This window comes from Labrus bergylta, chromosome 18 (genome assembly GCF_963930695.1).
Source record: "Labrus bergylta chromosome 18, fLabBer1.1, whole genome shotgun sequence".
NCBI lineage: Eukaryota > Metazoa > Chordata > Actinopteri > Labriformes > Labridae > Labrus > Labrus bergylta.
Window position 1 is genome coordinate 25,597,490 of NC_089212.1, and position 14,614 is coordinate 25,612,103.

General features: G+C 43.2%; 1 protein-coding gene across 2 annotated transcripts; it reads right to left on the reverse strand.

Moving 5' to 3' along the window:
• Nucleotides 1-3,525: 3,525 nt before the first annotated feature.
• On the reverse strand, nucleotides 3,526-14,317 carry si:dkey-33c12.4 (uncharacterized protein LOC560112 homolog). 2 transcript variants are annotated; one of them, XM_020658265.3, is made up of 18 exons: nucleotides 14,159-14,317; nucleotides 13,976-14,034; nucleotides 12,920-12,992; nucleotides 10,981-11,135; nucleotides 10,633-10,716; nucleotides 8,913-8,969; nucleotides 8,608-8,808; nucleotides 8,278-8,472; nucleotides 7,878-7,932; nucleotides 7,691-7,781; nucleotides 7,456-7,597; nucleotides 7,134-7,238; nucleotides 6,610-6,718; nucleotides 6,334-6,529; nucleotides 6,184-6,258; nucleotides 5,723-5,825; nucleotides 5,178-5,242; nucleotides 3,526-4,575 (listed from the first exon to the last, which is right to left on the reverse strand). In XM_020658265.3, exons 1-18 carry the CDS (start codon nucleotides 14,184-14,186, stop codon nucleotides 4,440-4,442), a joined length of 1,929 nt encoding a protein of 642 aa, XP_020513921.2. In that variant the 5' UTR covers nucleotides 14,187-14,317; the 3' UTR covers nucleotides 3,526-4,439. The 2 variants fall into 2 exon arrangements, with proteins under 2 accessions (XP_020513921.2, XP_020513920.2); XM_020658264.3 differs by having other exon boundaries at nucleotides 8,278-8,475.
• Nucleotides 14,318-14,614: the final 297 nt, after the last annotated feature.

Genomic DNA, 14,614 nt, shown 5'->3' on the forward strand with positions numbered 1-14,614 from the left:
TCATTCCCCACACTCTTTCTCCTTGATTTCTGATTTTATCCACCGTCCTGTCTCTAAAATAAAGGCAGAAAAAGACCCCCCAAAAAAACGCTTATAGCTTTCATGGTGTCAGACTTTTTATTGTATTGTAGGAGACTTCACTGAGCTTTACATTTCCAGGTGACACTATTCAGAGACCTTTCTTTGCATCCTTAGCAGCGAGTTTAAAAACCTGCACAAAGACTCAAATCGCCCTTTAAATGTTACAATAAATGATCTCATTATCGTGCATTTGTACAGAGGCGTGAAAGAGCGAGGGCGTTTATAATCCTCTATAGGTCTCCTTCTTTCTGTAGGTGTTTCAACAGCAGCAGATTATCACAGATTAGTCCTTCAAGCGGAGACAAAAGAACGCTCTCTCTCACTCATTTCTTAGCAATCGACGCTCCGCCACCAGGAATGACAGTGTGGACAATAGGCGAGGCGTTTAATTTATCTTCTCTATATGACCCGGATGCAAATGAGGAAAATGAAAGCAAGCAATCAATTCCCTAATTGGGTTTGCACTATTTCAACTTGTTAAGGGGGGGAAGGAGGGGGGGAAGGGGTCTCTCGATTAAAGAGAAGGTCAATTTCTCATTGTGACAATTACTGTATTCATTTTCACAGAGCAAACAAAGAGAACGAGCGCCGGGTCGGGATGAGGCTGCACTGGACCAGATGCTTCCTCTTTGTGTGAGTCCACCGTTAACAGTATCTTGTTGATCTTTATAAATCTGCATATTAGAGTCACAGTGGTTAAATAGCGTGTTGGTTGTGAAAAAAAGGCGGTTAACCTACCATTGTCAGTTGACGTGGATACTTCTTTAAAGGTCACATATTATTTAAAATCCACTTCCCCATGTTCCTCTATCTCTAACATGTGTCTCTAGTCCGTTTACAAACCCCACAATGATGAGAAAAGTCCATCCTCTCCGTCTTCTGCCTGCTCCACTTTTCAGAAAATGTGTGCTCAAACAGGCCGTTTGGAGATGTGACATCACAAAGGGCAGTAGCCCCTCCCCCAGGTGGGTGACACTCCCACAGCTAGGTGTTTGTTCTGCCCTCTGAGTCTGCCTTCTCACCGTAAACAATAGGACATGGAGCGAGAAAGCACCGAGTACACCCAAGCCCTTCCAGAGAGGGGGTGTGGTCAGACACAGCTCATTTACATATTTAAAGGTACAGACACAGAAACAGCCTGTTCTGAGCAGGGCTGAAATAGAGGGGTTTATAGACATGATCAAATACAGGATCAGAGTGGATTTAGAACAAGAAACTTCACACACATGTTTTGAGGAGCTCTGAGACTTATTTAAACTGAAGAGGAGGAGGAGGATATGTCACCTTTAAGATACACCACTAACAATAGTTGATGTTAGTATTTCTAAAGTCTGAGAGGGGGACAGAAACAATCTTCACAAACTGAAACGTCTTTCGTTAAATAAACAAAAACTGAAGGAAGCTGAATGCGACAATGTTCCCGCAGAGCAAAATAAAGAAGTTAACTTTGTTGTTTTGCCCCAAATTACAAACACTGATATGTTAAAAGTGTCATCTCTTAAAGGAGGACAAACAAACAGCAGCGGGCGTGCAGGGAGGGGTTACAGAGTTCAAGCAGAAGTCTGTAAAGCGAGCGGCTTCAGGATGTATTTTGGCTCCCTGAGAGGCAAAATCACGCTGTTGATACACGCAGCGTGAGTCAGCTACTCCCTCATGTCACACCGACATTTCTTTATTTACCAAAAAGAGAGAAGCCACAGAATTAGAACATACATCAAAAATCAAAGAGAGAGCAGTGTGTCATGTCTCCTCGTTCACTCCTGTGTTTCCTTCTTCCTTTTTCCTCGTAGTGGGAGGGAGAGAAATGCGCTAAAAGCTCCACAAACGATGCAGCCTTTTAGCATGTTGCACTTAATCTCCCAGCTGTTTGCTTTGGTTAAGTAAGGGATCGGCAGGATGTGGATTTTTGTTTGTTTGGGAACTTTGACCTCTTATCTCCGTTTAAAGAGGTTTCTTCTGCAGTGAGATATTTTTCACCCGAGCTGCTTTTGGGTTCAGGTGGAGTTCATGTTATTAGTGTTACAGGCCTTTCATGCTCTCAAATCTCACAGGGATCAAAAAGGACTTTGTGAGGTATGCCACCATCAGCCAATTAATGCCCCCCCCCTCGAGTCCAGCTGCTCCGTCTGCAAGGTCGACACTAAGCACCTCTCACGGCTAAATACCTCAACTTCTCTTCCCCCTCCTTGTTTTTAAAATCTAATTATTCAGCTCTTTGGAGAGGGTTTTTGTAACTCACACCACAAACATTGCGTAACACGAGGGGAGTCGCAGGAGGAGTGACCTTGGTCTGTGCTCGAGTCAAACCTGCTGGGCGCCTGCGAAGGAGGGGATTCACACAAATCCCACCCGCATCGACGGCAAGGAGACACAGTCGGGGAGTTTTGAGGAGAGGTATTTTAGGCTTAAAAGAAGAACCCCGCCTTAGATCAAATCTCTGTTAGTCGTCGAGCGTTTTTACCCATCGTTCCCAGTTAAACTCAGGCTGCTTCTTTCTTTCTCATGGACGCAGCAGCGGCCTGAAGCTGCTGAGGGGACTGATCTCACATTGGGACAGCAGAAAAACAAGATATCTGCATCCTCAAGCTGCAGCGTCCTCTCACCTCATATCTGTGTCCCAAATCACACAAAGTTACAGTTTAGACTATTTTACTTTATGATGATGAGAATGAAAGTCTGACAGCATGGGAGTCTGTGTGTCAGTTAAAGCCAGGCTCAGTCAGTAGAGTCATCGTCCCTCATCCGGAAGGTCAGGGGTTCGATCCCCAGCTCCTGCAGCAACATGTACCCCTGGAATATTTTACAACAGGACCTGAATTTGAGCACTTTTATCTCTTATAGACACTTTAAAAACTATTATTTTAAACCGCCCAATACCTGACTGTAACTATTTTGTTTGATTTTAATTACTGACTTATCACTGTAGTCATTTCAAGCTTTTAAATTATTTTAGTGTATATATTTTAATGTTCTTATTGCTCTTTTATTGATTTTATTTTCTGCAGTAGCTTTATCTCATTTCTCATTGTTTATCATTTATGTATGTTTTCTCTGCATCATTGTAAATGAGGGACGCCCTCAATGATCTCTCTGAGAACTTAAATAAAGGTTGATGATGATGTCCGATGTGTCCTTGGGCAAGATACTTAACCCCAAGTTGCTCCCTCTGCTTCGTCAGCTGTGTATGAATGGATGAGATAAACATCTGACACATTGTGTCAGAAAATCTCTTTGATTTATTCTGCTGCAGAAACGTAAACAAAAGGCGTTTAAGCAGCGTGTTGTAAATCCTCTCATCGAACACTTAGGCTGCTGCAGCATTTACTGATGTTAAAATCTTTCCACTGATGGTCTTGTTTTGCTTTTCCATCTCAGTATGATTTTCAGTATGTTTCATAATCTTCTATAAACTCCTCCACAGGAGTTTTAAATGAAAGACAAGAGTCAAGGAAACAGATTTTTACTTGCAGAGAACAGAAATGATGAACAGCAGTAAGAAGCTTTGAAACCTTCAGGATCAGGAATAACATGTTTTCATAACGCTCGATAAAATACTTTCCCCAGATTGTCTTTTTAAACGGTGATGTGAGCAGACAGTTGTCCACTTCAACACGTGTGTATCACCAGTTTTTGTTTTGTCATACTTCAGTGAGAAAACACTGCAAAAGGAGGGACGTTCTGTAGAACCACTCGTCAAAACCGTTCAGTACAACACCAATGTTGTACACTTAATGTTGACGGTCCAACATGAAGCTTTAAAGTTGAGGCTTTAGTTCCTCCCGGGGAAACAGCCACAGTAACTAAAAGGCACTTTTTCTTAAGGAATTAGTGTCAGACGCCCTCACATGATCAAACATGGCACGTTAAAGAGGCTCGGTCAAGTCGCTGCTTCTTTAAATAAAAGCAAAGAAAACAGAACAATTTGCAGCCCCCATAGTTTGATTGATAAAAAGGTAACACCACCATCTAGTGGTGGCTTAAAAAACAGGAAGTGTTGCTTTTTTCAAAAACAATCCGACTCAGTAGATACAGATCCTTAAACACAATCTTTGAACAGTTAAGAGAATTTAAAACAATCCCTGAAAAGTGATGCTCCTAAGGAACGCCTAAAGCCTAGTGTTTATTATTTATGACCTTAATACACTTTTATTATTATAGTTTGATTGGCACTTTGTATTTGTCCCAACAGTAATGGGGCCTTCAATCAAACATGCAACTAAACATGACAAATCCAAACACAATTGAGATTTTTCTGCAGCCAAAATAGGAAACATGAAAGTGCAAAAAGCAGACGAGTTCAGCGCCACCGCCTCGTCAAATGTTGAAGCAAGCGCTGCATGTTTGTGGTTTGTGTTTCCCTACATGTGAAAATTTCCCAGTCTGTTGGTGAACTTGGCCTGGTCGATGTTCTTGTTCTCCAGGACGTGTCTGAAGGTGCAGTCCTGCCTCGTGCAGCCAGACGTCCTCCAGAAGAAGCACTCCTTCTTGTACGAGCTGTTACAAAAGTGAGCAGAGTTTTAATTTTTATTTTATTTTTTTCTCAGAATACATGTCAACACGGCTGTTTTGGACACCCCTCGGTTTGCCAGATATGAGAGCAGTTATCAGGTCAACAGGTGTTGCAGCGATGGAAGCGGGCAAGAGAAGTGGTTCAGATAGAAGTGATTGTACCCGACCTAAAAAGCCTCTGCATGTTTCTAATAAGCTCCACGAGCAGAAACGTGCTCAAACTAGGATCAATATTGGAGATGCTTTTGAAAAATGGAGAGAGGTTAGAACACAGAAAGGTTTACAGACCCATGCAGAGCTGGATAAACACTGAAGCTTCAGAGTCCACCACATGGTGACCTGAGTGAGCATCCACTCTAGAGAGGAGGGGGACTGCACTCTACTATGTTTAGAATTTGGACTGAAGTACCCATTTTAACCACTAGGGGTCAGAGTTACATACTGCTCTTTTACAGCTGCAGAGTTTTAAAGAAATAAACACTGGACAACAATCGCTGGTTTTCTTGTAAATCATTCAACATTTGAAAAAAGTAAAATCTTTTTTATAACAAAAAGCTAAAATCAGAATAACATGATAAAGTTCTTACCTGGGTCCGGTGTTAAATTTACCCGGATGTCGCACAGAGAGTGGAGCCCCCTCTACAACCATTCCCTGAAGAAGAAACAGGATGTTACACCTCGGACAAAAATGTTTCAATTAACATCATCAAACCGGTTGAACAGTTTCAACAAAGTTCGCTAAATGTCCTGTATGTATGTAAATAAGGGCTGTCAAAGGATTCAAATGTTTAACAGCAGTTAATTGAGAGTTAATTGTGGTTAATTAGCGTTTAAGAATTTAAAAATAAAAACTGTTGGTACAACATTTCAAAATAAAAGCGTGTTTTAAGCTGAGAGTACTTGCTGTTTGAATTAAACCATGCTTTTATTTTGAAATAAAGTAAGGCCCTTCCTGTAGATGGAAGGTTAGGACATAGGAAACAGGAAGTGGTCACAAACTGTCGTCAAACCGCTTAAAGGAACGGTAACAAAAGTCAATGTTACGACATAATAACACGTCATTAATAAGGATTAACTAGTTAACGCAGGACAGCCCGTACTGTAAGTATAACTGAATGTAACAGATACGTACGTTGATACAGAGGACTGCTCTCTCACAGTCTTCTCTGCGGGTGTAGTTGATGAAGGCGCACTGTTGCTCCAGCAGCATCTTGATGCTCTGCACCGTCCCCGCTCTGAGAGACGGCGGGAAGAAAAGAGCGAGAACACGTGAGCTGGAAACTCGTGCAGGATGGTCGCCCTGATTCGAGATTATCGATCTTATATTTAAAGAATCAAGCACCAGAGGAGGTTTGTGACCCTGTAGAAACCAGCTCTCTCAGAACGCTCCGTTTTGGTGTGTGTCTCTTTAAATGTAACATTTTTCAGAATATGTCCCCTTTAAATGTAAAATTCAGTCCATAAGAAGAACTTTTGATAATTTGTTTTCCTCTAAAAAGTCGGCTTCTTCTACTTGTGTGACCAACAGACAGAGCTTTTTACCCAGAATATTTCATATACATTTTAAGAATTTTATAATTTGTGGTGCTCTACCTGCTGAAGAGCTCGTGCAGCGTTGCGTAGGTGACATCTGGAGCCAAGGATCCAACCCAAACGGAGAAAACAGTCCTTTGGAGAAAAGAGGAAGCGATGAAACCACTCCACGTTGAGGTTGAACGATGAAATGATCAGTGGTCGACTTACGGTTTCACTGGGCTCTTCAGACCGGGTGTGGGAGACTGAGATTTGGATCTGACCGGTCCTGCCGCCTCGGACTCTTTAACCTGCTGCGCTCTGGGACGACTCGTCGGCAGGACGACCCACTCGTCTTCTTTTTCTTCTTCTTCTTCTTCTTCATGCCACACAGGCTTGTTTGTAATTTCCCTGCAGGCGCCGGCATCTAAAGAGAACGAGCAGACGGTAAGAGAGAGCGTATCGACCAGCAGGACGTCACAGAGGCGTCTGTTGTGGTTATTTCACCTCCAGGACTTTGAGCGTTATCTCCACAGAACAGAGCTTCCACGGCTGCCTCTAACGTGGCGTGTGATTTCAGGGCCTCAGAGCTCTGCGCCCAGGTGAATCCCATTTCCTGGGAGAGAAGTTGGAAAGAAAGAGATTCTTCATTTGACTCGAGCTTGCCTTTACACTGCACATAAAATTCAAACTAGAAAATAAATACAGAGTGAAATTTAATCAGGGCAGAGAGAACATGTCACACCGCTGTCACGCCTGTGCCTTCGTTGTTGACAAAACTGATTTCAGAAGTCACGCCCCTTCTTGATTTTGATTGGGGGAGTGGGTGTGGGAGAAGTTAAGCTTACTGAGGGCGCTAAAAGTTGATCTTCTTTCAACTCAGAGCTCAGCGACAAACAACAGCTGACGCATGAGGGCGAGGTCCTTGACCTCCAGTTTTAACCAGCACTGCTCAGACAGGCTCCAGATGTTTACAGTGGTTTTTTTAAGCATTTCCATTGAAGCTTTGTTGATGGTTTTTTGTCTCTTACCATGAGGTGCAGCGTCTGCGCTCGTTTCAGCTCTAGCCTGGCTTCAGTGCTCGCACTCTCCAACTTCAAAACCTCCTTATAGATCAACGAGGCCTCGTAGTATTTCTGGAGAATCGAGGAGAGGAATCACAGGAGACACATTTAAATGTTAATGTTCTGCTTGTATTACAATAACACCATGTTGCCTGGATGCTTTGAGATGTACTGCAGGTGTTTCTACAGTTTTTTTCGTTACTCTTTTCTCTAAATTCTAACCACACAAAGACATACTTCATATAAAAACACTTAAAGGGTTAATTAGACAACCGGAGCAGCGATTCACCTTGAGTCCACAGAGAGCTTTCCCTTTCCTAAATAAACCTTTAATCCAGTTTGGCTCCATGCAAAGTGCTAAGTCAGCATCCCTGAGAGCGTTTTCATACTGCTCCATTCTCTCATAACAGAATGACCGATTTCCAAATAACCTGAAGCACACAGAACAAACACAGCGGTCAGAGCACATCTCATTGGTCACCGCTGCACGGCGCTTTAAAGAAGCCTGAAGTCAATGTTCTTACCTAAACTCCTTTGGGTTGTATTTAATGGCGTCTGTAAAGTATTTCACGGCCAACTCGTACTGTCCGTGTGCAGCCAAGCGATTTCCATTACCTGGAACAAAAAGAGCACGGACGGTCAGTGCCTCGTCGTGTTCGCTCAGTCCAAGTTTGAATGGATAAAAAATAAAAAATAAAAAATAAAACTCACCGGCGAGCTCTCGGCTTCTACTTGCAAACTGTTCTGCAGTGGGATCCGTCGTTTCCTGTTAAAAGTGCAGGAAGAAAATGAGTCTGAGCACTGCAGGAAACTTTCTGTCGAGCGTTAAAGGGTTAATTTATCTGCATATGGACACTTTCATTCAAAGTGGTGAAATCAAAATGTAGGGGGGGAATCATGCTTCAGCAGAGTAACTTTGCCTCATGTGAGTGCGCCCTGAACTGTCTAAATTTTGCAGATTTTTTTAAATTCAAGCAGTTACATTTTATTATCCATTAAAAAAAAACAGCTGATGAAGAAACGACTCAGAGATTAAAAAGTCTTCACCTTCTTCAGCATGATTACGTCCGATAAATAAAATAATAAACCTCTGAGTGTGTTCTGTCCCCACCTCTTTAACGGGTTCATGTTTCTTGTCTATCTCTTGAACTTCTGGTTGCTCCTCAACTTTTGGCTTTTCCTCTGACGGCTGTTGAACTTTCAATTCTTCATTTTTTTCCTCTGTCTTCTCTTCCTCTGCAGGCCTCTCGTCAGACGTCTCCTCTGGCGCCGTTTCATCCGCACCAGAGTTTTTAATTTCCAAATCCTGCTGAGGATGAAGAAACACACAAATAAGAAAACTATCCAAAGATTCTTTTTATCTAACAACACGTTAAAGCATTCCTGAAAACCTTTTTAATAAGATTACAACAATGTTTGAAACTGAAACGTCTTGACCAACCGTTAGTTCCATTTCTTTTTCATTATTAATTTTCAAAAGATTTTCTTCTTTATCTCCATCTTCTCTCTGCTCACATGCGGCAGCCTCAGGTTCATGTGGTGATTTTCCACGTTCACAAGATTCATTTGCCATTAATTTAGTTTCAATTTTAGGACTTTCTTCTTGATTTTCTGAGGAGTCTGATGTCCTTTGTTCTTCCTCCTGAAATGGAAGAAGAAAAACACATCACGGTTCACATCACGGCTTTGGAAAGTTTTACTTCCAGACTATGAAGTTTAACCACATGAAAATAAAGAAGGACTTACAGGTATTACGCTTTTCACTGCATTCTCCTTCTCTAATCGTTTCTTTTCTTTTTTACGCTGAAAACAAAAAAGGACAAAGTGTCAGGAGCAAAGAAGCAGACTTTTGTACATTTGAGGAGCCAATCTCAGCCGTCATTTGGGGAGAGGCGGAGACTGTTTACCAGCCAGTCACAGGGATGACATATAGAGACAGACAACCAGACACACTCACATTCACACCTACGGGGGATTTACCAGTTAGTCACCAGTTAACCTAACGAGCATGTCTTTGGACTGTGGGAATATGTCTGCATATTTCTCCCCTATCATGCAGGCCTAATTGGGGGTCTATTTACTCTGGATAGTAAGAATGTGTACACACACCTGGAAATCAAACAGCATAAATGTGTAGAAGACAAGACGAAGGGATCAACATGGTGAAGTTCATGCATGGAAGGAAATCAGTTGGCAGCTGGTTTGGTTTGTGACGTTGAAAAGGTCGACTGGATGAAGGTCTGACTCGACTTCACTGGTCATGTGAACGTCCAGGCTGACTCACATGTCTAACATTAGTTCCATTATGAGGAGAGCCCCGCCCTGAGGTGAGTCACACCTTGAATCTCACGCAAACTCGAGTGACCTTGATCTCTCTCCTTTGTCGTTACAAAAAAAATGTGAACCATCTGATCCAACGAGGCCTCAAGTTTAACATACCTCGTGTGTAATGACCCGTTTTCATGTTGACTTTTTGGGCTGCTCGCACTGCGGCATTTTTGTTTAGAAACCAAACACTAAACATGCAGAGTCGTTCACTCCATTAGAGCTTTAACACTCCTGATAACTAGTCATTGATTATTGAAACGATTATGCTGCGTTCCAGTTGATCTCAGAAGTGGGAAATTCCCAGTCAGAAGTGTCAACTGGAACGCCCCCTGAAGTTGTAATTACGACTGGGAAACTTGGAGAAAAAAAAGTAGCCTGAGTTCAGATCCAATATGGCTGCTACATGAATCGAAAGGGATGTTTAAGATGCAAATTGTTGAGTTTATTGGCAGCTCAGTCGTCTTTTTGTGTAATTAAATCAATCAGACCGACGGTACCGTGCAAGTTCTCTCTGTGGAGGTGTTGTCATGTTATTTTCAGTCAGAAACGATCACGTAGTGTGTTGTTATCGTCTGGTATTAGCTAACAAAACAAAGTTACTCCCAGAGGCATCCATGTTGCTTTTCCGACTTGAAATTGGAACGCAGTTTACTCGGGTGTGACGTCATTCCCAGTTCCCACTTCTGAGGTAAATGGAACGCGGCATTAATCAACTGATTGGATAAAGTTCTGCAGTTATGTAAAATCCAGAATATAAGACGCAGTCTGAATGTGGAGGTCTCCCAGAGAGAGAAAAGATTTCAACTGTCCACCTGCGTGACGATTTCTATCGTGTTCCTTAAAGTCCACTACGCTCAGTTTGTGTGCAGCTGTGTCGCTCTTTTAGAACCAGCTGTTTGCTCTCCTTCTAGCTACAGTACGGGAGTCGAGCTCTCAGCCTGCTACATGAAGTGCTGCTGGTTGATCGAGAGAACCAGTTCCCCTTCTGTGTGTGTTCACATCAGCACATACATGCCCAATACAACAATCCTTTGAAATGCTTTTTTAAAAAGGTGGGCGAGTAGAGAAAGAAAGATGTGGTTTAATTCTGTTCTGAAGGCAGGACGCGTTACATCCTGGAAATAATGCCGACACTGACCATTTTTTTGCGCTTGTTCCTCTCAGTTCGCTCCTTAATCCGCTCCTCTTCTTCTATCAATTCTTTTGCATGTTTATCAGCTTCCTGTGAATAAATCACAAACCTGTGAACTCAGGGTTTATACATCTCCAATTTCAGCCAACGGCAAAGAAGTTCAGAGAATACATTTCAAAACACAAAACAAGTCTGACATGTTTCCATTTTGAAGGTAAATATGATTCACTTCTCATATCATCCAGTGCACGAGTCCCTGACGCTCTTATATCACATTATAAACCACCACCAAGAATAAAAGTGGGCGGAGTCTTTGAGTTTCCTTTCCACAAAAGTAAAACTGAATTGTACTACCTCCTCCGTGAGTTGTCTTATTCTCGGATGTGGTTGTAACGTCCTGCTGGGGGAATATTGTGGACTCAGGCGATCATAATAGTCGTCGTCGTCGTCATCAGAATATATGACGTCATCGTCAAAGTCTCCGCCAAAGTTCCTTAAAAAATCTAAACCTAGGAGATACAAAGAAAAACACACAAAAGAAGACTTCGTTCATTTTCTAATGTTGCTAAGATTTCAAGGGCATCAGCGGAAAAATGAGTTCCCAACCCGGGGTCACACTGGTTCCCAACCCGGGGTCACACTGGTTCCCAACCCGGGGTCACATTGGTTCCCAACCCGGGGTCACATTGGTTCCCAACCCGGGGTCACACTGGTTCCCAACCCGGGGTCACATTGGTTCCTAACCTGGGGTCACACTGGTTCCCAACCCGGGGTCACACTGGTTCCCAACCTGGGGTCACACTGGTTCCTAATCAGGGGTCACACTGGTTCCTAACCTGGGGTCACACTGGTTCCCAACCTGGGGTCACACTGGTTCCTAATCAGGGGTCACACTGGTTCCTAACCTGGGGTCACACTGGTTCCCAACCCGGGGTCACACTGGTTCCTAATCAGGGGTCACACTGGTTCCTAACCTGGGGTCACATGGTTCCCAACCCGGGGTCACACTGGTTCCCAACCCGGGGTCACATTGGTTCCCAACCCGGGGTCACACTGGTTCCCAACCCGGGGTCACACTGGTTCCTAATCAGGGGTCACACTGGTTCCTAACCTGGGGTCACATTGGTTCCCAACCCGGGGTCACATTGGTTCCCAACCCGGGGTCACATTGGTTCCCAACCCGGGGTCACACTGGTTCCCAACCCGGGGTCACACTGGTTTTCCCTCCCAACACCTTTGCTTTGTAGAGAACAACCATTTATTCCAAACGCCATTCAATACAAATAACAGGTTAGTTCTTCCTCCCCCTCTTAACTCGGGTTAATGTGGTGTCAAAGTTTAACAGCTCAATAAAAAACAACACGCAGCAATAAGAGGTCAATTAAAGTGTACACACCCTGCGTGACTCCTGTCCTGCTCTTAATCTCTGACAGTAAAACATCATAGGACTAACTTTTTATAGCTCTAAACTAACTTTGAGGCAGAGGAGAAAAGGGTGATATATTTTCTAGAGCTCGTCTGCTGCACAGCTGTAAGTGTGGAAGCCTTGAGCTTGAATAGAGAACTCCAGATTGTGTTGATGCATCCTGACCTCCTTTGTACAACAAGACAATCTGGTAGTGCTTTCACACCTGCACAAAACTCCAGAAAACATCCTGAAATTTTCAGGGTGAGCTTCACGTGTGAACACAAACGGCCCCTTTTCTTGCTCTGACTTTATCTTGAATGTTTCTTTCCAAACCCCTGAGTACATTTTTCAGATTGAAGACGGGATTATCTGTTGTGGGAAAACAGCAGGAAATATTCAGGAAATTCACTGCTAGCTAGTAGGAGGTGGTGATGAGGTTGATATCCTGAGACCCCCACAGGACCGTGGACTGTATGCGCCTGTCTTGTGCAATCTGTGTGATCGTAATGATCCCCATCGACAGAGATAGCAGTGAGGGAAATGTGTGAACAACCATCACAGGAAGATTCAAGGGCAGTCTGAAATTTAACACATTTTCAGACATGCATGTGCGACAACTGTTAAGATCTGTCAACTTTCTAATCTAGGCAACCTGCTGGGGGTTGATGGGCAAAATGCAACACTGGGAAAACATGAGCATGTATAGGATGAAAGTAGAACTAATCAAGAAGGAGGCTAAATGTGTGTTACCACCTGTCAACCAGGTGTAGAAACACAGTAAGGATTGTTTCACTGCTTTGAATCCAACAATACTGGGTGTTGTGTAATCTCCAGTTTCTTTAAAAATAACCGTCGACAGATCAGACGGATCAGAACGTTTCTTACCGAAGCCATTAGCGAAGACATCTAGGATGGAGCCCGTAGGATGACGTCCACTAATGAAATCAACCACCGTTTCCTGAGAAGAGGAGAACAAGGTGACTTAATATACATCCGTCAAAGTTTTCTGGCCATTGTCACCCTAATGCTTGTTGACTATGCTAACGTCTTACCTGGAGCCCAACCCTTCACTAGATTACCCCGACATTGAATTAATAATGAATGTGTTGCACAGAGACAAAGATGCAAACAAGATCCTCAATCCAGCGATTTACTGACAAGTGACGCATCGAGCCAACGTGCTCTTTCTCGAAATGTCTGAGTCAATAAATCCTTTAAACGGGAGTTCCTTTGAGTGCAGGTCTTGTTTGCTCCTTCATACCTTTTTTATTTTTTGATCCAGCACCCACTTGAGGATGTGCCGGTCTTTCATGAACAGAGACAAGACATCTATTATGCTTTGCCATTGGCTCGATGATTACTCCTCTTCCTCTTCCCTGTTAATGTTTTCTCCCCTAAAAGAGAATTTATCTGAAATTTACTTAAGTTGACTTTCATTGACAAACTTTGGTTTTCACAGCAGTAATGCACGCAACGCTGAGCAAGGCAACGAGATTGAGTGCGGTCGGATGTGGCCCCCTTAGGGAGGTTTCCTTCTGTCATTGCAAAATTTGCACATTTTAAGCGACTGCAGTGAATAAAAGTTTGTGAGCCATCAGGGCCCCACTTTTAGTCTGGGGGCCCCAAGCAGTCGCCTGTTGACAAGCATTGCCTCTGTATGCATGTGTGTGTGTGTGTGTGTGTGTGTCTCATTCTGCAGAGTGTAAAAGTGACTTCCTCTTTGGGATTAATAAAACACATCTTCTTCTTCTTCTTCTAGGATATTTATAACGTATTTCCTGCCTGTTGTTAACATAACTATTTCATGACAATAATCCAACTTCATATCTTATAAGTGACCTTGAAATGTTGTCATGTTTCCAGAAACACATTCTAAACTGGAGAGACCTGTTAGACCACAATAACGACAACACGAGTCCCCGGAGCCTGCATCATACTCACGTGTGTGCGCATTAGTCTCGAGTTTTCTCGGATCCTGTTGACAGGAGGAGGAGTCCCACCTGTGAGGTAGTCAAAGGTAAAAGTCCAAACACGAAATGTTAGCTTATAAGGCACTAGCCACTTCTCAGTAAATGAAACTCAGCGACGAAGAAACTGTCAAGTGGCCTACAATAACAATCCCACCTCTCAAAACGGCTCTCCTTCTTGACATGGTGTTAACTTATCTCTCAGTCGTGCTTCCCGCGGTTGATTCGACGTTAAATATTTCTATCTTGATGTCCGGGGTAAGTTTTTCTGCACTCTTTCATGTGTGCTTATCTCTTTCCGCGTTTGAAACTGAAGTAGGAGTGTTTATGTGCCACGTTTTTAATGCATCGGCCTTTCTCCCGCCTCCCAGCCGCTCCACCAATCATGTGACGCGGTTGCCTTGTTTTGTTGGGGTGTGGAACTCCGATTGGATGTGGCGCCTGCCAATCGTGACAAAGTAGGCGGGATTAGACCGCGGCGTTCAGTCCAAAGGTGGCAAACCGGAAGGTTCATGAGTCATTTGGTAAAAGTTGGTGTGTTCATATTTTTACAGTCAAAGATGATGTTATGTAATCATATTTTGATCATTTCTATATTAAGTTTAAGTTTTTA

Coding starts and splice junctions, on each gene's coding strand:
- si:dkey-33c12.4 (XM_020658264.3), bottom strand. CDS start 14,186: ATGTCAAGAAGGAGAGCCGTTTTGAGAG. Junction 10,717..10,980: donor TAAGACAACTCACGGAGGAG/GTAGTACAATTC, acceptor ATTTATTCACAG/GAAGCTGATAAACATGCAAA. Junction 7,239..7,455: donor AAGCTCTCTGTGGACTCAAG/GTGAATCGCTGC, acceptor TCGATTCTCCAG/AAATACTACGAGGCCTCGTT.